The sequence below is a fragment of the Kogia breviceps genome, chromosome 7, assembly GCF_026419965.1.
Source record: "Kogia breviceps isolate mKogBre1 chromosome 7, mKogBre1 haplotype 1, whole genome shotgun sequence".
Lineage (NCBI taxonomy): Eukaryota > Metazoa > Chordata > Mammalia > Artiodactyla > Physeteridae > Kogia > Kogia breviceps.
Genome location: NC_081316.1, coordinates 17,061,709 through 17,087,487, shown reverse-complemented (window position 1 = coordinate 17,087,487; position 25,779 = coordinate 17,061,709). Strand labels below are relative to the sequence as shown.

The window sequence follows — 25,779 nt, the reverse complement described above, 5'->3', positions numbered from 1 at the left end:
CAAAGAGTCATTTGTTGAGATGTGGATGGATCTAGAGACTGTCATACAGAGTGAAGTAAGTCAGAAAGAGAAAAATAAATATCATATATTAACACATGTATGTGGAACCTAGAAAAATGGTACAGATGAATCCATTTGTGGGGCAGAAGTTGAGTCACAGATGTAGAGAACAAACGTATGGACACCAAGTTGGGAAGCTGCAGGGGTGTGGGAATGGTGGTGTGATGAATTGGGTGATTGGGATTGACATGCATACATTGATGTGTATATAATTGATGACTAATAAGAACCTGCTGTATAAAAAAATAAATAAAATAAAATTTAAAATTTTTTTAAAAAAGAAAGAAAGGATGGAAGGAAGGAAGGGAGAAAGAAAGAGAGAAGGAAGAGAGAAAGAAAGAAAGGACTTCCCTGGTGGCGCAGTGGTTAAGAATCCGCTTGCCAATGCAGGGGACACAGGTTTGAGCCCTGGGCCGGGAAGATCCCACATGCTGCAGAGCAACTAAGCCCGTGTGCCACAACTACTGAAGCCCGCACGCCTAGAGCCCGTGCTCTGCAACAAGAGAAGCCACCACAATGAGAAGCCCAAGCACTGCAACAAAGAGTAGCTCCGACTCCCCACAACTAGAGAAAGCCTGCGTGCAGCAATGAAAACCCAATGCAGCCAAAAATAAATAAAATAAAATAAATAAATTAAAAGATCTCCTTGTTAAAAAAAAAAACTTTATGAAAGAAAGAAAGAAAGAAAGAAAAGAAAAGAAAGAAGAAATGTGACCAAGAACAAACAGTAGCAGGTGGCAGAGGTGGGATTCAAACAAATGAGTAACAAGTGGTAATAATAATAAGTAATAAGTTGATGAATGAACAGATGAATAAAAGGACTGAAAGGAGGAGAAAAATCAAATAAAGAGGGATGTCCTCAGGATTGGGGAGGAAGTGCTCCCCCTCACATATGAAGAGAAACCTTTGATCCAAATCTTTTAATAAAGAAATATATTCTTCCTTCTCCCGCTCCCTCTTATTACAGCCTCCCACTCAGGAACTGAGAACTGGCATGTAAAAATAGCAAACCTGAAGGAGTGTGAAGGAAGTGCTCAGCAAAGCACCCCACCAGGAACTCCACTTTCCTACCGTGTCATCCACTCCCGATTTCTTGCTCATCCTTCAGGGCCCAGTTTATTTCCCCCTCCTCTGTGAAGCCTTTGCCAACCCCCAGCAAGTAACAGAAACCCAAGGAAACTAGCTGAAGCAAAAGAGGGGGATTTATCAAAAAGATCCAGTGTTTCAAGCCAGCCCAGGACATCAATGCAGCCAGATGTCCATGAAGGACAAGGATCAGGGACAGAGAGACTATCAGGAGCCCTAACAGCTCCCCGCCTGTGGCTCAGCTTCCTTCTTCCTTTTCTGCGGTCCCCCGTTACGGAGGAGAATGGCCACCCACACCCACGCAGTTAACATCATCTTTAGAATTTCAATCTGTGCCACATTCTCTGGGAAGAGCTCTGATTGGCTGGTGTGGATCAGGTGATCAGCCCTGCTCCAATTCCCCTTGGTCAGGAGTGCTGTCATGTGGTACAAATATGGCGACTGGAGGCCTGCCCTCAGAGAATGAGGGGAGAAGCAAGGCACCCAAAAGGTGTCTCTGCTGCCTGCTCATTCATCACCCTCACTCTTCCTGCGGAATTAATCTCTCTCTGCCTGTGCTTACTGTTCTTCCTTCACAGTTCCATTTAAGCTCTGATCGCGTTCTTCCGCTTGCTGTCTGAATTGAATTGGTGCGCGTGTACCTATCCTTGTGCACAAGCCCACAGGAGGGCTCCAGCTTGCAGTATAGACTGACACTCGACCCCTGTGTTACTTTAAGGCCTCCATCCTGAACCTCTCCTGAAGGCCAGCTTCATGTGTGTACAGCCTGCACATGGTTTAATGCTCTGCTTTGGCCCTCTTGAAATTCTCAATAGTTTTTGAATAAAGAGTCCAGCATTTTCATTTTGCACAGGGCCCTGCAAATTATGTAGCTGGTCCTGCCTCTCTCTTTGCCCCACCTTGAGCTCTTCCTCCCAACTTAAGTCTCCTTGGGCTGTCATAATAAAATACCACAGACCGGGTGGCTTAAACAACAGAAGTTGATTTTGTCATATGTCTGGAGGTTAGAAGTTCAAATCAAAGTCCTGGCAGAGTTGGTTTCTGGTGAGATTCCTCTTTCTGGCTTGTAGAGGGCTGCCTTCTTGGTGTGTCCTTAACGGCCTTTTCCCTCTGTGTGCCTGTGGAGAGAGAGTGCATTCTGGTGTCTTCCTCTTCTTATAAGGATGCCAGCCGATCTGATTAGGGCCCAACCTAGTGACCTCATTTAACCTTAATTACCTCCCCAAAGGCCCTATTTCTAAATACAGTCACACTGGGGGGTGGGGAGGGGTGGCTTAGGGCTTTGACATATGACTTGTGGCGGTGGTGGGGGACACAATCCAGTCCATAACACTGAACTTCTTGGATCCTAGCCCCTTTGGGATCCTTGCACCCCAAGCACAGCCTCATGCCTGCTCCTTGGATTTGCCTGGTGACACTGTTCCTTGGAGTTGACCTCTAGTTTTCCTCCTTAGTGATGGCCTACTTTGTCTTGGATTCCTCACCCTGGGCAGCACCCTGCCCTACCCAGTCTACTCCTGACCTTGTCTGTTACAGTCCCTTAGGTCCAGGGGACCCCACCACCACCCCAGGCCTGGAGGCGGGTGGGGCCAGTCTCCTGCATGGCATGGGAAGCACTCACACCCTTCAGGGACTTTGTCAGCTGTCTGGGTGGTGCTTTCTTGCTTGCCTAACTCACAGTCAACCTTCAGAATTTGCCAAGAGCCCTTCCCTTCTGGCATGCCATTTCTGCCCACCTTCCACTACCCCCATGGCTGGGGTCTTATTTTACCCCATTAGTGTTCCTACGATACCACATCACAATGGCCAATTTCATACCTATTGGTTCCTCTGGTGCCTTTGTCATCATCTTCACCCTGATGCCTCACGCAGGGTTGGCACAGAGCAGGCACAATAAATGATAAGACCCTACTGAAGGTGAGGCTCAGGCTTGTCACCTTTGATCCTTTTCCCCAGACCCTTTCTTTTTAAAAAAAAAAAAATTTATTTACTTATTTGGTTGTGCTGGGTCTTAGCTGCAACTCACGTGATCTTCATTGAAGCATGTGGGATCTAGTTCTCTGACCAGGGATCAAACCCAGGCCCCCTGCATTGGGAACGCAGAGTCTTAGCCACTGGACCACCAGGGAAGTCCCTCCCCAGACCCTTTCTGACTGTATCCACAAGGTGTGCAGGGAGGATTGTCTGCAGGGACAGAGAGGGAGTTGGCCACTTCTGGGCCAGATGAGAAAATAATCTGTTGGTTTCTTAATCATATGGCTTTTAAAAACTAGAGCCATCAAAGGCCCCAGATAACCTCATGTACTTTGGTCCTTTTTACTTTCTATTTGCAGTCATGATAGCCCTTAGGAAATATATTCACTAAGTTTTTTAAAATTATGGAAGCCATACAGTTATATCCTCACTGTAGAAAAATCAAACAAATGGCTATAGTTTAAGATTTGAAACACAAAAATTGGTTTCAAAAAACTGCAACTCTTTCTAAATCTGTAATAAACATGATGACCCAAAACCTATGGGATGCAGCAAAAGCAGTTCTAAGAGGGAAATTTATAGCAATACAATCAAGAAACAAGAAAACAAGAAAAATACAGGAAACAAAAACTGTAAAAAACTACAAACACATGGAGTCTAAATCTGTAGTAACTGAACTCAGCTCCCTAGCCCACAATTCTGCTCAATAGCAGCAAAATCCCTAATATTGCCAATTTACCACTGGGCACTTTCCATTTACACTTAGACTTTATAATCTTTGAGAAAGTTTTTCTTATATTTTTGACCTTGGCTAACACTGCACTTTGAAACCCAGTGCAACATTTAATCAATAATCAGGGAGCAAAAGTTCCATAAAATAAAACTTAATTTGATACTTTCTGATATTTTCTATCCTGTTTCTATTTTCTATTCTATTCTGCATTGCTTTATTTGATTTTATTCTGTGCTGTGCACTCAGTGAATTTTAAGAACCACTGATGGATCATAAGCCAGTTTCTCTCCCTGCCCCTTTTCCTCTGCTTCTAGTGTTACCTGAAAACTGGGTTTGCCTCTTGGTGGGTGTTGAGCCAAAAAACACAGCCAAGCCAAAGATCAGGAGAAGGAAGGATTTACCACTTGCAGCAAGTAATGAGAACGCGGGGGATCTTTCCCAAAGTAGTGTTGCCCTGAAGAGCAAAATTGGGGAAGTTTTAAGCTAAGGTATATGCATATTCATGAAGGGGCTTGAATAGAGAATTCAACACAGAATTGGGGCAAAGGTTGACAGAGTCCAAGCTTCAGTGAATTGTTGGAAGGTTAACATCTTCATTCCTTAGGTTCCAACCAGTTTGGTGTCTGGGGTCTTAGCATGTAGTTCCTGTAGAACAACTCAGAGATGTCCAGTGTCCTTGAAACACTGGATCTTTTTGATAAATCCCCCTCTTTTGCTTCAGCTAGTTTCCTTGGGTTTCTGTTACTTGCTGGTGGTTGGCAAAGGCTTCACAGAGGAGGGGAAATAAACTGGGCCCTGAAGGATGAGCAAGAAATCGGGACTGGATGACCCGGTAGGAAAGTGGAGTTCCTGGTGGGGTGCTTTGCTGAGCACTTCCTTCACACTCCTTCAGGTTTGCTATTTTTATATGAGAGGATACATGTGTATCAGGTTGTTCTTTTTTTAAAATTAAAGTCTAGTTAATTTATAATGTTCTGTTAATTTCTGCTGTACAGCAAAGTGATTCAGTTATACATACGTATACACAGAAACCCCCTGCCTCCTTCCACTGAGGAAAACTTTTTGTTCTGAGTGCTCCAAGGCCTGCAGCACTTTATTTCTCAACAAACCTCTTCTTCCTCAGAAAGCCCCACAATAGAAAGCTCCTACGGGGAGAAACTTGTTTTGTTTCTGTTCTGAATTTTGAAAAGTCTAATTTGAAACCCAAAACTGAGCAATGATTTCTTTGTTCTCCTGCATCCGCCCTCCCAGGAACCAGTGGTGGTGGTGGTGTGGCTGGAGGGACGAGTAAAATGAAAGAAAAAACAATAACAATTTCAGAATCAAAATAATACTCTTCTACACAGATGGAGTGAAACCCCCCCCCTTCCCAACGCTGCCCTCTGAAAGTAAGCACCTCTATCAGGTGTTTGTTTATACATTCCTGTGTACATATATGCACACAACTTTGTGTGTGTACATATATATTCTGCTGTTATTATTGTCATTTAGAACCAGCCTGCCTGGATTCAAATCCTCACTCTGCTATTTACTACATGTGTAATCTTGGGAAAATTACTTAACCTCTCAGTGACTCAATTTTCTCAACTGTAAAATGGGAACAACAATAGTGATTAACCCAGAGTAGTGAAGACTACATTTATTTTATTATTATTATTTTAAAATTTATTTATTTATTTATTTATTTTTGGCTGCATTGGGTCTTCACTGCTGCGCACGGGCTTTCTCTAGTTGTGGCGAGCGGGGGCTCAGTAGTTGTGGCGCATGGGCTTAGTTGCTCCGCGGCATGTGGGATCTTCCCGGACCAGGGCTCAAACCCGCATCCCCTGCATTGGCAGGTGGATTCTTAACCACTGCGCCACCAGGGAAGCCCGAAGATTACATTTAGAGAGAGGCTAGCACGTGATGAGCTATACAGTGTTAGCACTGTGATTTATTGCAGAATATTCCATTGTGTGGGCACATCATCATCTCCTCTTGAAAGATCAAGGTTGTTTTCTGGTTTCGTTGTTGCAAATAATGTTGCAATGAACACACTGGGCATGTGCATTTTTCTTTTCAAGTTACAGCCCAATTGTCTCCTCCAATGATTGTACCAATTTATACTCCTGCCAACACTACCTATTTTTCCTACGCTGTCATCAGTACTGGACACCATCAGTTTGTTAGGTGAGAGGATGATGTGGTATTTAGCAGGCTTCTCCACTATCAGCTTACTTTTTATTCCCCCATCCCTTGGCTATGAACTGTGTTTATGGTGCCTACGGTTATATAGCGAGCACTCTTGGAACACTTAGCCTGTGCTAAGAGCTTCTGCGGGTCGTCTCCCGAATTTCTGAGGACAAACTGTAATGTTGGTTCCACTTATTGTCTCCATTTCATAGGTCAGAAAGCAGAATCCCCCCGCGATGAGCCACACCAGAGCTAGCAAGTGGCAGAGTAAAGACTCCTTCCTGGTCTGTCTGACCCTGCATGTAACTGCTTAGATGTAGAAACTGAGGTCCAGAAAAGGGATGTTTCTCTGAGTGCACCCAGCACGTCCGTGGCTCTGCCAAGGCCCTCGCACGGCCAAGCCACCTCTGACCCCACCAAGTCGGCAGCTGTTTCTCACCCACCATGGCCTGCCCTGGCCCCAGCCCCACCCCAAGCTGCCCACTCCAGACCCTCCTCCAGTTTGTGTTCTTTGGCCACTGTGGCTTCTAGCATGCCTGGGGGACGAACCCAGACTTCCCAGCAAATAAACACCGCCCACAGATTTCCAAATATACAGATAAGTGTTCCCTCCCGTCTCGCCCAGGACTGGCTGGAACTCCACACATTCGGCCCTTCTTCTGTTCCTCCTGGTGTCGGGTTCTGGGTCTGAGTCCTCAGTGGAACAGCACGTGTCCTCCACTGTATGGGGGAGGGGAAGCCTGCACCAGGGGGCATCAACGTCATCAACAGTAGCAGAGTAACTAACAGCCGTATCCCGGTTTGGATACACTTTTCCAGTGTTCACATTTTACGAAACAATTGTGAACAGAGTCTCCCCAAACAACTTGGACAACAGTGTCTTTGTCAGCAGACAGAGCCCTTTTGGGAGTCATCTAACAGGGCTGTCACCAGCACCCCACACCCCAGCCTCACATCCAGGGGGGTGAATCAGGGTCCAGAGCTGTTCAGGTATGTTAGCCATCTCCACGTGGTTACCGCTTACAGAGACGATTGCTTTTCAAAAATGTGATTAGGAAGAATTTTGAACATATACAAAATTATGCAGAATTCCCACCCTCCCCCAGTCCCCATCGCCCAGCTTTTGCAGTTATCAGCTCAGGACTGATCTCGCGTCATCTTCATTCCTGTCTGTTTCCCTCTCCTTTAAAACAAATATTGTATTACTTCATCCACAAAAGGTAAGAGCAATCTAAAAGGTGAAGAGTCTTTTATTAATATAACTATAATAACATTTTCACCCCTAAGAAAGGAATAGGTCTCTCATCTCATCCCAAATCTGGTTAACATTCAAAGTTCCAGATACTTCATAAATCTTTTCTTTTTTTTTATAGTTTGAATTAATATCTAAATAGGGTTAATACACTGTGATTGGTTAATATGTCAGGTTTCTTTTACTCTGGAATTTCCCCCTCCATCTCTCTCTTTTTCTTTGCAATTTATTTTGTTGAAAAAACCTTGGCTGTTTTATCTGTAGGGATCACTGCAGTCTAGAATTTGCCGATTGCAGCCCCATCCATGGTGTAGTTCAGCATGATTCCCCATCCCCAGGGATTTTTATATATTGGGAGTTGCATCTAGAACTGCATCTCATAAATGTAGGCTTGACTTTTTGGGGCAAGAATATTTCATAAGTGGTACTGTTTCTCCCGTCTGGAGGCATATACTGTCTGGTTGCTTCTCCTTTTATGATGCTATCATGTCGCTTTATTTTTTTTAAACTCTTATTTTGAAAAAAACTTCGAACCTATGGAAAGTGGCAAGGATAGTGCAACGAACTCTCATTGATTTACCAGTTTTTGTCACATGTCCTTGATCATTCACGCTGTTTTCATATATAGATACATTTTTCTAAGTCATTTGAGAATGGGTTTCAAACATCAAGCCCCTTCACCCTTAAATATTTCAGGGTGGACCTGCTAAGAACTCCTTTCCATAACCATCTAAAAGAAAAACCATTCTTCTCTTTTCACAGTACTTCTGACACAATGTGTGGGGTTTTCCCTCACACTAAACAATTCTCCAGCTCTTCAGACATCAAGTTGGCATCCTACAATTCAGTTCTGACATTAACTTCCCAGAGTTAGCATAAACCCCACAGGTTAAGGGCTCAGTCCCACATGACTGCTCGCACTTTGGACACCACTCATAAGTTGCAGGTTGTCACCTGTGCTTTTGGTCAACCAGCTATAAATTAGGGGTTCCCAGACCCTTGCCTCCAGTTTGATAATTTGCTAGAAAGAACTCAGGGAAATATTTGTTTACCAGTTTATTATAAAGGAGGCAGATGAATAGCCAAATGGAAGAGATGCATAGGGCAAAGTATACAGAAGGGCCAGAAGCTTCCATGCCTTCTCTGGGAGTGTCACCTTCCTAGCACCTCGATGTGTTCCCAACCCAGAAATTCTCTGAATCCCATTGTTTAGGGTTTTTGTGACGGTTCCATTAAGTAGGCATGCCTGATTACATCACTGGCCTTTGGTGATGGAACTCAATCTCCAGCCCCTTTCACCTCCCCAGATATCAGGAAGTGGGGCTGAAAGTTCCAACCCTCTAATCACCTGATTGGTTCCTCTGGCAACCAGTCCCCATCCTCCCAGCATCCCCTTATTAGCATAAACTCAGGTATGGTTGAAAGGGACTTATTACAAGTAACAAGATGCTCCTATCGCCTCTATCACTCAGGAAATTCCAAGGGTTTTAGGAGCTCCGTGCCAGGAACTAGGGACAGAGACCAAATATATATTTCTTATGCCACACTATCAAATTCAGGAATTGTTACAGTGATGACATTCTATTATCCAATATCTAGATCATCATCGCTCCAAATTTGCCAATTATCCTGTGTTGCTTTTAAAAATGACTTTAAAAGACTTATTTCTGGGAATTCCCTGGCAGTCCAGTGGTTAGGACTCTGCACTTTCACTGCCGAGGGCCCAGGTTCAATCTCTGGTCAAAGAGACTTATTTCAAAAAAAAAAAAAGAGAGAGACTTATTTCCAAATGTCTAATCCTTGCAGCCATGGAGTCGTATCCTCAGAAATAATTTATAAATCTATATTAAATTTATTTTTATTTCATTTTTATTATCAAAGCAATAAATGTACTTCGTTTAAAACATAAAACAGTCTAGGGACTTCCCTGGTGGCACAGTGGTTAAGAATCCGCCTGCCAATGCAGGGGACACGGGTTCGATCCCTGGTCCGGGAAGATCACACATGCCACGTAGCAGCTAAGCCCTCGCGCCACAACTACTGAGCCTGCGCGCCACAACTACTGAAACCCGCGCGCCTAGAGCCCGTGCTCGGCAACAAGAGAGGCCACTGCAATGAGAAGCCCGAGCACCACAACGAAGAGTAGCACCCGCTCGCCGCGACTAGAGAAAGCCCGCGCAGCAACGAAGACCGAACATAGCCAAAAATAAATAAAATTTTAAAAATAAATAAAATGGTCTAAACTTACGAAGAAAACTAACACTCCTTTGCTTTCTCCCACTCCATCCCCATGAGCCCTCCCTGCCCACCCACCCCCCGTGGCTTCAGCCCAGAGGTGTTTGTTTCTAGATAATACGCTTTCATTGCATTTCTTGGTTTTTCAAATGTAGATGTTATCTGTTGGCTTCTACTATGAAAGGTCACGATGTAGCCCTCCTTGATCACCCCTCACCCACCCTCCCAATATAGTTATTAATACCTCATGAGTTCTGGTTAGATGTTCATTGGTTACATTGTTTTGACTGTGTAAATACTATTCACAGCTGAGCCACTCCCTCCCCACCCCACCCCCACCTTGAGACTCTCACTTGTAACGTGGGAACACAGTGGCTCTGCTCCCCTCCCAGGGGGCACCCCCATCCTCCGTGCTGGAGTAGCCACAGGGAATCTCTCTAAGCTACCTTTCTCCCTCCTCTACTGAGAAGCCTGTCACGGCTCACTGGCGATCCTTGGGTGAAGTGCCATCCCGGGTCCTTTGAGCCCTGTCCCTTGTCTACCCGTCTGTCCTCACCTCCCCCACTCCCATTTGTTTCCCAGCAAAACTGAGTTATGCCTCGATCTCCAAACGCTCCAGCTGGTCCTCGTCTCCATGCCCCATACGTGCCACTCCCTCTCCCCAACCCGCCCACGGCGTGAACCACACTCAGCTCTGCTGTCCGCTCCTCAGGAAGCCTTCTGTGATGCCCACCTTCCAAGAGCTCACCTGCCCTTCTCCGGGCACTTCTGCTCCCTAGCCAGCTCTGGAGTACTGGATCAACAACAGGGCTGTCACCCCAGGGGGCCTGGAGGGCTATGCCTGTCGTCCTTTCTGAAGTTCTCAACGGAGCAGGGCTCTGACTGAGACTTGCTGAGGGTTGGTTGAATTGACTGCTTGTGCCTGGAGCTCAGTGAAGGGAGACGGGGCGGGGCAGCCGGTGGGGGCAGGGAGGGTTCAGTGAAAGCCACGGTAGGGGGTGGGGTAGGGTGAGGAGAGAGGCCTTCCTCCCACGCCCATTCCAGCACTGACACTAAAAGAGACCACCTCCTGGGAGGCCCCAGGGCAGCCGTCTGGTCTGCGGCTGGGCCCACTTTCCTGGATCCTGACGCCTGCGACCCTGCCAAGGTCCAGCGCAGCCAAGGTGAGCTGAGGACATGGCAGGCTCTGAGGGCCAGGCTTCCCGAGGCTCTCATTGATAGGGCGCTTCCGTGGGCCGGCCCTGGGCTCAGTGCATGTGTGCTTAGGTCCATCTCATCCCTAAGACACCTAGAGCCAGGTGCTATTATTAACACCCCCATTTCCCAGAGAAAGACTGCTGAGGCTCAGGGAAGGGTCATGCAGGGAGAATGTCCTGGAACTGCCTACTAAGATCACACGGCTAAATGCTCTTAGTGCTTTCCATGCATTAACTTGGGTGAGGAGGGACCATTATTATTTCGATTGAACAGGCGAGGAAACCAAAGCACAGAGAGGTTAAGCAACTTGTCCAAGGTCACCCAGCAAGTAAGTGGCAGAACCCGGGCATTCGGCCACAGAGTTTAATTCACTTTGCTCTCAGCCTACGGTGAGGGTGATAGGGGTGGGGGGCGATGTTGGTGCTCCCTCTCAGGACACAGCACACCTCAGTTTGCAAAGATATCGCACACCTGCCACCTCACCTGCCTTTCAGCCCAGAGAAGACACAGAGATCACGGCCCCCATTTTGCAGAGGAGAATATGAAAACCAGAGGAGGGTAACGGCTGGTACAAGGTCACACAGTAAGTTAGCTGCTGGATAGGGGCTTGGGTCCCAGGTTTGATACCCAGGCCTGGGCCGGCCCTGGACCCCTGACTGGCTGGACCCACTGAGTTTGGTGACCCTGAGGAAGGGGGTTTGGAACACACAGGGCAGGTGGGCAGAGAGTTCTGAGCAGGGAGGCAGGAGCTCTGGAAGAGAGCCCAAGTCTAGCCTCCAGCTTGCCGTGGGAACCTCAGTTTCCTCATCTGTAAAATAAATGGCCTGGATCTGTTGGACCCTGAGGGCCCTTCCAGCCTGAATTCACAGGGAGCCTGGGGACACAGTGTTCCCCGCTCGCCCCGTTGCTTTCCCCATTAGTGTAGCCGAGCAGCCCCATTTCCCCTGCAGGATATTTTTTTCAACCTGTTCGCAGCCTCCTCCCATCTGGCATGGCTGACGGCCTCAGGAAGCTGGGCAAGATGTCCAGCCAAGCCCAGAGCGTCACACTGGTTCGGGAATCGGCACCTCCTGTTCCATCTGCCTCACCACGCTGCCCAGTGAGCACTTACTCGTTCTGCTTTGTAGCAGAGCAGCCTGTCATCTGTCTGTCTGTCTGTCTGTGACCCTCTCCAGCAGGACTGTGAGCTCCATGAGGGCAGAGGTCGCATCGCATCGAGAGATCAGAGCTTGATAAGCAGTGAGCCTCCCAGTTCTGGAAGCATGCACAGAGAGGCTGCATGTGGCAGGGGTGTGGGGCAGGAGAGAGAATGGAGCCGGGGGTGAAGGGAATCAGGCCCCCCCAACTCTGGGCTCTGAGACCCCCCCCATGAGCAGTCCTTGAGACCCCACGGCCCGGGAGAGGCCTGGGAGGCTCTGTCCTCTGTGAGCAGTGGAAAGACAACACAGAAGCATGAACCTGACTCATCAAGGATGCCTTTGTGGGAACTGTGGCAGACACTGGCCTGAGGGTGGATAGACTCAGAGCCCCCAGGGCTTTTGCTGCGTAGGAGTCCCCTCTGTGCTCGGGCCACACTGACTGCCAACTGGGAGGCTTTGGTGGGGAGCCACATCCCCCCACAAGTGTCCACGCTATCAGCCATGTCCTCTGGGGTCTGCTTGCTGATGGGCTGCCACACCGTGAGAGTGAAGTCTTCCGTGCTGACGAAACCAGGATGGGCAAAGCTTGGAGAGTGCACTTTCGGGGGAGGGGGACCATTTGCTGAGTCAGGGGCATCTGCTGCATTCTCGGCCCATTCCAATGGTCTGCACCTCCAGATGCACCGCATTCCCTCTGGCCTCAAGGCCTTTGCCCAGGCCCCTCCCTCACCTGAAACACTCATCCCCTCCCCTGGCCAGGCTAACTCCTACTCATCCTTGAGGTCTCTGTTTCAGTAATTCAACAACTGCTTCCTGGGCACCTACAGTGAGGCAGACACTGTCCCAGGTGAGCTGTTGGCAGTGAGTGAACAGTCCTGCCCTCTCAGAGTTTCTACACGATTCTGATGTGGGATGAGTTGCAATAGGCTTGTGGCTATAACGAGTAGCCCCCAAATCAGTCGCTTAACCCCGTGAAGTTCTATTTTGCACCCATATCACAGTCCAAATGGGTGGCAGGGGGGCTCTGCTTCAGTGCCACTGCCATCCCCTAGCCTTGGATAGGGTCCCCTTGGACCCTCTGCATCAGGCCGGCTGGTGAGGGAAGAGGGGGAGCATGGAGGTTGGGCAGGGAGGCTTCACGCCTTGGCCTGGAGCAGCAGGCATGCCACTTCCACCCACTTTCTCCTGGTGCGAGCTTGGCCGCAAACACACTGTCTGAATGTCCTGGGGCTGCTGTAACCATTCCCGAAACTTGGTAGCTTGAAACAACAGAAATGTATTCTCTCATGGTTCCGGAGGCCAGAAGTCTGAAATCAAGGTGCTGGCAGGGCCGTGCTCCCTCTGCAGCTTCCAGGGGAGGGTCCTTCCTTCCTCTCCTAGCTTCTAGGTGCTGTCAGCAATCCTTAGCATCCTGGGCTTATGGCTCCATCACTCCAATCTCTGGCTCTGACTTCACATCGTCTTCTCCTCTGTGTCTTTCCCTTTTTGTGTCCCTCTTATCAGGATACTTGTTATTGGGTTTAGCCCCCTGATAATCCAAGGTGATTTTCTCATCTCAAGATCCTTAATAATTATATCTTGCAAAGACTTTTTTCCAAATAAGATAAAATTCATAGGCTCTGGGGATTAGAACATGGACCTATCTGTTTGGGTGCCACCTTCCAACACTAGCAGAATCACCTGGACTCCTTTACACGGCAGCCAGCTTCCAGGCGGGCAGAAACAGAAGCTATTGGTACAACGTCTCTTAAGGCCCAGAAGTCCCAGAACATTATTTCTACTGCATTCGATTGGTCAGAGCAGGTTTCAGGGCTTACCCAGATTCAAGGGAAAGTAGAATACATAGAATACCCCTCTTGTTGGGAGATGTGGCAACGAAAATGCCAAAGGGCACACTTCATGGGAGGGATGGTTGCTGCTGTCTCTGGAAACAAGCTAACAGTGTGTGTGTGTGTGTGTGTGTGTGTGTGTGTGTGTGTGTGTGTGTGTGTGTGTGTGTTTTGGCAAAGGCCTCTGCTAGAGGCCCCGGAGATGTGCTCCCTGATGATGGGGTTGCTGACGAGGCTGAGGTAGGAAGTGCTCCACCCGAGTGGAGCTCAGCCATCAGCTGGATGGCCCTGGGCCAGTCCCTCACTCACTCAACAACTACCTACTATGTGCCAGGCCCCGAGCGAGGCACTGGGGTCCCAGTGGTGAGCGAGCCAGGTCCCTGTGGAACTTTCCATCCTGTGGGTGACCAAAGCTTATAACTGGACACACTTGTCACAGAGTGTGACAAGTAGAAGGGCGCCAGCAAGGAGATGGGCTGGAGAATCCCTGGGTACAAAAGAGGCCAGGATGAGCCTGGAGGGCAGAGACCCAGACGATGACCCCTCCTGGGCCTCAGTTTCCTCCTCTGGACATCAAGAGGGTTTGTCAGAGCCATGGACACAAACGACGTTCCCTAGAGTCCTAGCGTCTCCCAGAGGCACCCCAGGGGATACTGCAGAGGGGGCTGAGCAGGGCAGCATCTAAAGTTTGTGACTAATTGGGTTGGAAGCTTCCAGGGATCTCCCACCGTCTAGGTGCCAAGCCGGACGTCCCGGTCTTGTCCTAGTCTCATTCCGGTGACTGTCTGGGACAAAATTTTCCCAGGACCCCTCCTGTTCCTGAATGGCTCTGGGGAAATAGGGAGCCTCCCCTTTGTCTATTGGGCCCTCAGGTCCCCCTACCACCCCAGAGCAGACCCTCCACCAGGATGCTTGCAGCTGCTCCCTTACCTTTGACCTTGGGTCTGCTTGAGCTGGGAGAGCCCCAGGGACCCCAAATGAGGTGCCAGTGTCTCTCAGAGAGCTCAGGCTCTTTGGAGTCACACCCTCCCCTCTGTGTGGCCCTGGCTGGGCCCCTTGCCCTCTCTGATCCTCTGGGTAGGTCCTGCCTCATGCGGGTGAGCACAGAGGCGAAGAGCTCGTGAGATCCAGGCCCTCTGACGCTGGCTTGAGGTCAGCCCAGGGAGAATCAGGGAAGTGGCAGGAGAGGCCCAGCCTCCCGGGGACCTGCCCCTGGTGCTTCTGCCCCATCATCTGGGAAGCTCTGGACCCCACCTGCCCCCAGGGGGTTGGGAGAGGACTGGGGGCGAGTTAGTCAGTAGGAAAATCATTTACTTCAGTTCAGCAACTTGTATTCCGTGTTCAACACAGTGTTGGGCATTGGGTAGGGGCGGGGTCAGAGATGCCAAAGAGAATAATCCTTTCCCGCCTCTGGGCCTCAGGTTTCCTCTCATTCGCACAGGGAGGGAAGGCTTCCTCTGTTTCCTTCATCGCGAGACAGCGACAATACACGACAATACACGACAAGGCATAGTCCTTGCCCTGGGGATGGCCTCACCCTCTGGGAGGGAGGCCCATGCCCCGCCCACCACTAGCAGCTGGCAAGAAGGGCGGCTGGGGCCCCGTGACCAGGTGATGCGCCAGAGGCTCTCAGCCACGGGTCTGGCTTCGCTGAGCTCTGTCCTGGTGACAGAGGCCTCAATGGGCCACGTAAGGAAGGGTAACAGTCCACGCGGAGGAGGTCACTCCATTCACAGTCCAGAGGGCCATGAAGAGGTAGGTCATGCCACCTCATCCAGGTGCAGCAAGGAGTCCCACCGCTGCTAGCATCCTTAGCTGGTGGTGCCCAGCGAGGGCTGTGGGGAGGCCGACTGGCTCAGGGTCACGCTGCGGAAGCTGGTGACAAAGCTCTCCCACCTTCTCCGTATCTTCTGCAGGACAGGAGGGGGCGAGATCAGGGCCCAGGTCTCTGGACTGGGTGGTGGGCTTCAGGTGCTGTTCCACCTACAGCCACGAGGTGGTGGTAGACCCCAGAGACAGAAGCACGGCTCACGAGCCACCCTTCCTCCTAGAGGAAGCCCGCAGCTCCCACCCAGGGGGGCCCGATCACTCCCTTTTCCGGGGGAGAGGGGAGCACAAGATGTAACCCTGGGGAAGTTGTACTGGCTGATCTCTTGCCTCCAGCAAAATCCACCCATCCAGCACGCTGACAGATTGATCATCTCGGAACAGCTCTGACCATATCACCCACCTGCTCTAAAACCTTCCTTGACTCCCCCCCAGTGCCTATGGGATAAATCCCAAAGGCATTCAGGACCCCCTGAAATACAGTTCTTGGATATCTCTCTCTCCAGCCCCTTCCCCAGGCAGCTCTGTTATCTCTTTGATCTACAGCCCCATACATTTCTGCCTCTGAGCCTTTGCTGTCCTGGGTCCCGCTCCTGGGGGCCTCCCCCTCCCCTCTAGCATTCCTCCATCCACCAACCCTCAGCCAAACCTGTTGATACTGCCTCAGCCACCGCTGGCTGCCTTCTTGCTGGGCTTGGATCAGCTGCTCTGTGTCCCCCAGGCTCCCTGGCAGTTGCTCCTGCCCGGGGGCGTCCAGCCTTTCTGGGCCTCCGTCTGAGGACCTGGACTTCTCACGCCCCTGCCTGAGGCTCAGCGCCCGGCGCTCCTGGAGCTTGCTATAGGAGGGCCGCGGTCCTCGCAAGGACTGGCTGCGTAGCCCTGTCCCCATGGTTCTGGAGGCTGCAGGCGCGGGACTGCTCCAGCCCCTTGACGAGCCCCTGGCCTTCTGAGATGGCCTGGTGCCTCCACCCACCTGACAGGAGCTCACTTGAGGACAAAGGTTGGTGCTGCTGAGGTGGCCATCGTAAACCAAAGGGCGGGTGGAGAGGTGGTGTTGTGAGTGACTCAGGGATGCTTGACCTCGGTGGCCTGCCCTCCTCTTCCTCCTCCAGGCAGCCTTCCCTGACCACCCCACCCCCAAAGATCTTGCCCTCCCCTGAACTCCTGTAGTCCTGGCTGTCCAGACTCATTTTGTTGACAGAACAGATGGCTCAACAGCAAAACAGAGATAGGCTTTTAAGAAACAGGACAGCTCCAACGTAGAACAGTCAAATTCACAGAGACAGAAAGGTGCATGGTGGTTGCTAGGGCCTGGGGGGAATGGCAAGTTGTTTAATGGCTATAGAGTTTCAGTTTTGCAAGGTGAGAAACTTCTGGAGGTTGGTTGTACAACAATATGAACGTATATAACGCTACTGAATTGTACATGTAAAAATGGCTAAGATGGTACGTTTTATGTTCCTGTATTTTTTTTTTTTTGCTACAATTGGAAATTTAAAAAAAAAAAAGAAAGAAAAAAGAAACAGGATAGTTCTAGGCTGGAAGTTAGGAGACTTGGGTTTTTTCCAGGCCTACTTCTGCCCCTAATTTTCCAGCACAGAATAGGGTTAAGCGCTCAGGCTCTGAGGACCAGCTGCTCCTGGGTAAACCTTGGTTCCATCCCCCACAGCTACGTGATGCTGGGCGCCTTCTCCCTTGGTTTCCCTGTCTGTAACAGAGACAGAGATAACTCATGCGTTGTCGCGAGGACTAAATGTGATGATGCTCTGCCCAGCGAAGGGCTTGGCATGCAGCAAGAGCTCAGTAAAAGTGAGTTGGTGGCATTCAGTATCTGAGGCAAATCCTTTCTCCTCTTGGTCAGTCTTCTCATCTGTAAAATGGGTTGTTGTGAACATCACATGAAATCATGAATGTGGACGCCTTTAAAGGCAAGACTACCAGCAGCAGCTCTTTCTCCCAAGTCAGGGGAAAGAGAAAGGTACTTGGGCTGGGCCAGCTGATCCTCAGAATCCTAGAATTTGAGAGTTTAAAGGGAGCTCACACATCTGGGCCATACTCCTTTTTGTTTTAACCACTATTTTTTGAGCTTTTTTTTTTTTTTTTTTTACTGGTTCTGGAACTAATTCCTCCCTATATTTCATTTAAACCTCATGACAGTCCTATGAGGTATGCATCATTATCCTCATTTTATAGATCCCCATTTTGTAGATGGGGCAAACTGAAGCTCAGAGAGATTAAGCATGCCCAGTAAGCGACAGTTCTGGGACTCCCGCCCCAGTCAGACTGGCTTCAGAGCCCGTGTTTCAACCACTCTGCTCTCCTGTCCTGGTGTTGGTGGCAGAGGCGGAACTGGAAGCTAGGTGTCCTGCTTCCTCTGTGTCTGGGGTGCCGCACGGGGTGCCCTGTCTGGGGTCAGGGAAGTGCTGGCTGCAACTCTTGGCTCACCCCAGACTCCTCTGCGCCTGGTCTTGCTTTTTTTTCCTCTCTCAGAATTTCTAGGCCTTCCTTGGGTTCAGGATCTCTTAATATCTGTCAGGCTCACCTCCCAGCCAGAGGAGCCAAGGCAGGGCCAGTGTGAAGAGGAGAATGGAGAAAAGGGACCCTGACCCTCTGTCCCAGCCTGTCCCAGAGGTGGACTATGACCACTATTCCAGCCCTGACCACACGTTTAATGCCTGACCCATATGCCAATCCTGACCTTGGTTAAAAAGCAACAAAACTGGGCTTCCCTGATGGCGCAGTGGTTGGGGGTCCGCCTGCTGATGCAGGGGACACGGGTTCGAGCCCCGGTCCGGGAAGAAAGCACATGCCGCAGAGCGGCTGGGCCCGTGAGCCATGGCCGCTGAGCCTGCGCGTCCGGAGCCTGTGCTCCACAACGGGAGAGGCCACGGCAGTGAGAGGCCTGTGTACCGCACACACACACACACACACACACACACACACACACACACACAAAACAACAAAACCATTACACAGTCTTCAACGCCTTCACTCCAGCACAGTTAACTCAAATCCTCACTCTCATCCAAGTCTGAGCTGGGAAGAGCTTTGCTGATGACTCACGGGCCTCTGAGATGTATCAGGGTCAATCACTCGCTCTTGTGTCACGCCTGTAGCTGCCGAATACCCTCTTGCCAAGCGTGTAATCTTACAACAATTTTCCAAATCCATAAATCCGTGGAGGACCAGGAGAAACTATGTGTTCTTTTCCTTCCATCCCCACTGCCTCCCTGCCTTTGTCACAGGCATTGAGGGGTGGTTCTTACCTTTTCAGACCCTGCTGGGTGACAGGTCCGCTGGAAGCCTGCCCAACCCCTCAGCCTGGGATAGGGAGGCAGTCCCCTGTCCAGCCCACCCAATACACACAATAGCAGCAGTCACCCCAGGATGCCTTTCCCCACCACACCGGGTGTCCCTTGATGGCTAGGACAACATCTCTTTCATCTCTGTCCCCAGGACATGACATAGTAAATGCTTGGGCTTAAATATTGGAGACTATTACGTGTCTATTGCTGTGTAACAGAATACCCCAAAACTTAGCGGCTTAAAGCAGCACTCACGTACGACCTCACAGTTTCTGTGGTTCTGGGATCCAGGCACAGCTTAACGGGGGCCTCTGGCTCAGGGTCCCTTGCAGGCTTCAATCAGGAGGCTGTTAATCACCTCCAGGTTTGACTGGGGGGGATCTGCTTCCAAGGCTGTTGGCAGGACCTGCTTCCTCGCAGGTTGTTGCAGAGAGGGTCTCAGTTTCTTGTTGATTGTTGGCTGTTCCCAAGGGCAACTCACACCGTGGGGGCTGGCTTCAGTTGGAGCCGGCAAGAGAGTGTGTGAGAGATGGCAGGCGGGCAGAAGCCAGAGTCTTTGGGGAACTTAACCTCAGAAGTGACCTCCCATCACTTTTGCCATCACTGTTCCTCCAAGGCGAGTCACCAGGTCCAGTCGGCACCCAAGGGAGGGCACCCACAAGGGCATGAACACCAGGAGGCAGGATCTTTGCGGGTCATCGCGGAGGCAGCTTACCCGTGAGACCTGGGTCCCAACCCCATCAGACTGCCTGAGCCGAAAGCCTTGCACGTTTATGGGACACCTATGTGCTTTGAGTGAGCAGCTTAACCTCATGTGCCTACAGTTACTCAGCTATAAAGTGGGGCTAATATTTTATTTAATCAAATCTAAGATGACGTTGATAGAAAGATAGCATTATTTTATACACCAGTAAGAAAGAATATCCACTGCCCATTCATTGAAAGATGCAACCCCATTTCACAGCTTGAAGTGTGGGAGGAAAATGTACGTCTTAAAATTAATGAAACACAGTGTTTATTTCCTAAGGTGATCTGAGACTTAAATGCCTGGTACCATTTAAGGTTGTTGTGAGGCTTAAATGTACCGAAGACTGCAAACTGGGGCAGGCTGCCCAGATGTTCCATTTATTTATTTATTCATTCATTCATTCATTTATTTATTTATGGCTGCATTGGGTCTCTGTTGCTGCATGCAGGCTTTCTCTAGTTGTGGCGAGCGGGGGCTACTCTTTGTTGCAGTGCACGGGCTTCTCACTGCGGTGGCTGCTCAGTAGTTGTGGCACACGGGCTTAGTTGCTCCACGGCATGTGGGATCTTCCCGGACCAGGGCTCGAATCTGTGTGCCCTACATTGGCAGGAGGATTTTTAACCACTGCACCACCAGGAAAGCCCCAGATGTTACTTTTTATTGGTGAGCCAATGAAATTAATCCACACCTGCACACTGTGGGCAAGATCTTGTTTTGATGATGTCTAGGCTAGAAGTGAGGCCAAGGGGAGCAGGATAGAATCTCCACCCCCAGAAAAGGAGGGATTCTCATGTACATGAAGCAAGGCACCTTAAAACAGACACCAAGTGCTGAGGGTGCACGGAAGAGAACGGGAGACCCCCATCTGTCTTGGGGGTGGTTAGCATCTGGGCAGGCTCCCTGGAGGAGGTGGTGTTGGAGCCCAGCATTGAGGGCAGGGAGGACTGTTGCAGTAGAGATAGAGGTAGGGTCCTGTGGGTGACCAAAGAGTGGGAACACAAAGGGTTGTCCTTGGGTGGGAGAAAAATCTGGAAAGGCAGACTGGAGCCTGCTCTTCCTTCCAGAGCCTGGAAGAGGAATCTGAGCTTGGGAGACAAGGGGGATGGGGTGTGCCCTCCACTCCAAGAGCCTTACCTCTGTGATTGCATTTCACCCTCACACTCTCTGGAGCTTAGCCCCATTTTTCAGATGAAATAACAGAAGCTCAGAGAGGTGAAGCAACTTGCCCAAGGAGACACAGTCAGTAGTGGGCCTTGAATGCAGCCCCACAGAGTCAGGCCGGCAAACAGAGTCCTCAGCAAATGAGTGTTCCACCCCCCAGCCCCCACTCCTCACCCCGGTCTTCATGCACCCTACACGATGATCAGACAGAACCATTAGCCTAAGGTTAATGCCACTAGAGTTTTCCTTGAAAATATGATGCCCATCATCAATGAGGCAAGGGGCTCATGTGTGTGTGTTTCAACTAATAATTTATCTCTTTGCCTGAGCAGCTCTTATAATACAGTACATTTTGGGGGAACTAGTTCTTTTACTTCATAATTGCAGGGTCCCAGGACTGGCAATGCAGATGCTCTTGCATTTTTCTCAAATATGCAGGACCTGATGACTCTCAGTGGTGGGTCTGCCCCTTCTCCTGTCTGAGCCTATTTCCTCATCTGTAAAATGGGCCTGAGCGGGTCTAGCCAGGGTGCCCCAAGGTTTCCTTTGTTAAAGAAACACCTGTCACTGGGCCCCATCAAAACCCCTTGCATATACAGGTCTGGGCAGGGCCCTGAAAAGCTGTCTGTACAATCACATCCCAGGAGATCTGTCTCTTGTGGGAAATCTTGGAAACAATTGCTCAAGGCCCTTCTACCTCTGAGGACTGTGATCTTAGGACTCAAATTTCAAACCAAAGCTCTTCCTTTGAAATCGGAATTCTAAACATTCTTGTCTTCTCTTGCACAAAGGTGGCCAGTGGAGCAGAAAGAGCACAGCCTGGGGGTCAGAGGACTGGAGGTCCACTTCCAGCTCTGCCCCTGACTAGCTATGTGATCCAGAGAGGAAGTCATTTCCTTTCTCTGAGCCTCAGTGTCCACACCTGCAAAATGGGTACAGCATACCTGCCCAGGGATGTTGGGAGGTCCAGAGGAGCTATGGCTCAGAGCTGGGAGGAGGATCTTACCCTCCTCTGCTTCACCCTGTGGGAAGAGGCCTTGATATGGACCTGGGGAAGTCCTGAGACTGTGATCTGCTAGACCAAGGCCCACCCTGGCAGGTGGAAGGTCTGACTGACTTGTAGAGATGCCATGATGGGATGGGCTTGTGTATGGAGGAGTCACCCCAAAAGCCTGGGTGGAGTGGCTTGGACCCCTCGAGGATGTTGGGGGAGGGAAACATATCAAAAAGAGCAGAAGAGTTACTCCTGAACCATCCCCACCACATCACACACTGTGAGGGTCCCCTGCTGCTTAGAATGGAGACACAACCCCAGCCTGCGGAGAAGGGCTGTCGTGGCCATTCTTCAGTCAGTGAGTGGGTACGTTCATCACAGCCTAGTGCCCTGCCCTGTGTTTCCATCAATAAGGGTTTATCTTGAGGTCTCACCAGCAGTTAGGCTATCTGCAGCTCAGCTCGAACTGCCAGAATTTTGTTAATTTTTTTAAAAAAGTGATTTTTCTTGTGTCATCTCAGGACAGGGGTTCTGGGAAATCTAGGTTGTCCTTGTGAGATCCTCAGGGCAAACCTGGCCTTCCGAATTGTAAACACAAGAGTGGTGGGCTGTTTCTGGGTTTATAGTGACTGCTACAGTTTGAGGGTTCACGGCTTTGTCTGGGAGTCCCTATCCACTCAGATGCTTCTGCTTACCCAAGCCTTCTCAGTGCCAACTGCTCTTGGCCTTGCCCACAGCTCCCTCTCAGGCTGCACTTCCTGAACTTACTAGCAAGCTGTCCTCACTGACCCTCTCCATGCCTTGACCCCATGATGCCCTCCCCCAGCTTTGCTTGGGCCATGTATGGGATCCTTTTTTTACCAATATATTTACCTGATTAACTCTTGATTTATGCATGTATGTATGTATCTATCTATCGACTTTCCCTCCTCCAGGAAGCCCCCCAAGCCCCCTCTCATGGGGAAAGGGCCCCTCCTTGTACTCCCATAGCACTCTGGCCATTATCTCTAGCACAGAACCACACTGTTTTTGAAGTGGAGTGCTTTGAGGTCTGTGTACCCTCACTGGTCTGGGAGCAGCTTGGGGATGGGGAAAATACCTCATTTTCACCGTATCTCTATTGGGTGCTGCTGAGGGGGCTGCAGAGTGAAGGGATCACATTTGTCCCCACCACCCCATTTTCCTTCCTGGCCCAGCTGACACCTCCCTCCTCCTAATTTACTCCTCCCTATCCGATCGTGCCTGCTTCTCTTTAACTTTCCCCTTCCCCTTAAATGTGGTACCCTGCAGACTCCTCTCTCTGTCGGATTCCGCTCAGCTTCTGGGGCAGTCCCATCCACTCCATAGCTTCGACCACTAAGTGTGGGCTGATGACTCCCATTCCTTCATTTGCCAACTATATATTAAGCATCTACCATGTGCCAAATTCAACTTTTGTAGAGGTGATGTTCAAGTGTGGGGAAGGGACAGGAGTACAGAAGATAAACAGACAAAAACCAAGAACTTTCCAAAAAGTGATAGTTACTAAGAAGCAATAAGGCAGACGTACTCCCAGCCTAACAGGAGCTCTGAGCTGCTCTGCAGCTGCCCTGGACCACTCCCTCCCGAAGAGCCCTGCTGCCCAGCCTATGCCCCTCCTGGCTGGCCCTCCACAGGCTGGACTCAGCCTGTCTGTCTGTCCCGCCTCACCTTCCCTTGCATCTCCCAGAAAGTCAGCCAAGTTCCCCAACCTTCCCGGGCCTCAAGAGTCAATTTCAAAAAAAAAAGAGTCAATTTCACAAGTTGGGGCCTGTTTAAAAAAAATAAGTTAAATAGAAAGATTCCTGGGCCCCACCCCATGCATCAGAATCCACAGGGGGCCTGAGGTCCAAGAATCCATTTTGTTTTTAAAGAGCCCCAGGGGATTCCTCTTATCAGGGAAGTCTGGGTAATAACTTCTCTAGGCATCTCAGTGGGTCTCAACGCTGACCCACATTAGAACCATTTGGAGAGCTTCTAAAACTAGCAATGTAATGCAATGCAGTGCAATGCAGGGGATTCCATTTGCCAGAGACAGACTTAAGTGGTATTCTGCTGATGTTTCTAAGACCCCTGAGTTGGTGGTTAATATGTGTAAGAACCATGGGGGAGGAGTGGGGCTCAGGAATCTATGTTTCCAATCAGTACCTTGTCCCAAGGAGATCTTGTCACTAGTATTACAGAAGCCCATGCTGAGAAATGCCTTTTCTAGCCACACTGGACTCCTCATCGCAGCTTTTTTCCTGGGCAGTTTTCTCTGTCTGGGGTGGAATACCCCTCCCAGCTTTGTCTTCCTGGAGGACTCAGCCTGGAGGTAGGACAGAGCCTGGATAGAGAGATGTCTTGTTTCTTAGTCAAACTTCAACTAATTTATGTGCCTGAGCTAATCGTCCAAAGTCCATACTACTTTTGTTCACAGCAGTCCATCTTTTAGTTCTCAATTAGTTTATTTGTTCAGACCTCCACCTGGTGGTGTTGACATGGGATTCACCTGAACCTGCGTGGAGCCACCTGCCCTCTGCTCCAGACTCAGGATTTCATAGGGACCAGCCAGGACTGAGCCGATGTTCCCCGAAAACTGGGTTTGCCTCTTGGTGGGTGTTGAGCCAAAAGATACAACCAAGCCAGAGATCAGGAGAAGGAAGGATTTATTACTTGCAGCAAGGAAGGAGAACACCGGGGATTTTTTCCAAAGCAGTATCTCCCCAAACAGCAAAATTGGGGAAGTTTTAAGCTAAAGGTATATGCATGTTCATGAAGGAGCTTGAGCAGAGGAGAACACAGCATAGAACTGGGGAAAAGGTTGACAGTTAGGTTCCAGTGGACCTGGTGGTTGAGCACCTTGGTGGGGGAAGGTGTTAAGTTCCGCAAAATAGCTCAAGAAAGTGCTTCAGGGCTTCCCTGGTGGCGCAGTGGTTGACAGTCCGCCTGCCGATGCAGAGGACACGGGTTCGTACACCGGTCCGGAAAGATCCCACATGCCGCGGAGTGGCTGGGCCCGTGAGCCGTGGCTGCTGAGCCTGCCCGTCCAGAGCCTGTGCTTTGGGGAGAGGCCACAACAGTGAGAGGCCCGCGTAAAAAGAAAAAAAAAAAAAAAGAAAAGAATAAAGAAAGTGCTTCAGGCCAATCTTTATCATTGAAACAGAACTGGAAGTTTACAACTAATTTATTATCTTTGCTATTGTTACTTCTCTTGCCTGATAACAGTGTTTGTTCCCTTAAGATTATTATTACTGAGACCTGTTCAGGGCAAGAACTGTGGTCAGGTGAGCTCTATGATGTGATGGCAGAGGCTGTTTTTTTTTCACCTGCGTCTCCGGCATAGCACCAGGCCCATAGTAGGTGCTCAAGGGATACTTGTTAATTGAATGAATACCTGAATCTGGAAAACTGGAATTTTAATCCTTGTTCTGGTACTAAAATAGCTGTGTTGGATTGACCCAGGTTGGAGTTCAGCCAGATATGTGGAAGGAAGGACAAAGAAATTGGAGAGACAAACAAAGTGGAAACAACATAGAGAAGAGAATGGAGTTGTAATATCTCTCCACACTCAATCATCAAATTTTAGTTAAAAAGATGTTCTCATAGTCCTTGATTCTCCCAACTGTCTAGAAGCAGGTTATTTTTTCTCCATGGCTTGATTATCATCTGATGTACCTTATATTTTATTTTATTTTATCATCTGTCTTCTCTCACTGGGAGGCAGAAATTTTGGTTTATTTTGGTCACGCCTGCATCTCCTGGTTGGCACAGAGCCCAATTTTTGAAGCTTTCCGTTCAACCAAGCCTTCTAAACCCTCTAGGTCCTGAGTGGCCTCTATTTACAGATTAGGAGACTGAGGCTCAGAGAGGTGAGGTTGCTTGTCCAGGGTCACACCGAGACTCCTGCCCGTCACCATCACCCCCACAGCTGCTAAAAGACAATCACGTAAACCCGTCTGGCACAAGCGCCATTTCCTTCCTCCTGCCCTTCGCAAACCCTTTTTCCTCCGACCTCTTCCCCACCCACTAGCGTGCACCTGAGTCCACCCGGATCCCAGAGCCCGAGG

General features: G+C 49.7%; 2 protein-coding genes across 2 annotated transcripts in view; both read right to left on the bottom strand.

Moving 5' to 3' along the window:
- SYT12 (synaptotagmin 12) overlaps positions 1-10,422 on the bottom strand; it is a 47,156-nt gene extending 36,734 nt beyond the window's left edge. Inside the window, exon 1 of the mRNA XM_067037684.1 lies at positions 10,261-10,422. The gene's annotated coding sequence lies outside the window, so the exon portion shown is untranslated. The remainder of the gene's footprint in view (positions 1-10,260) is intronic.
- A 5,066-nt stretch (positions 10,423-15,488) lies between these two features.
- Positions 15,489-16,393, bottom strand: C7H11orf86 (chromosome 7 C11orf86 homolog). Its single transcript, XM_059069432.2, has 2 exons — positions 16,154-16,393; positions 15,489-15,587 (listed from the first exon to the last, which is right to left on the bottom strand). The coding sequence occupies exons 1-2, from the start codon at positions 16,391-16,393 to the stop codon at positions 15,489-15,491; spliced, it is 339 nt and encodes a 112-aa protein (XP_058925415.1).
- Between the last annotated feature and the right edge of the window lie 9,386 nt (positions 16,394-25,779).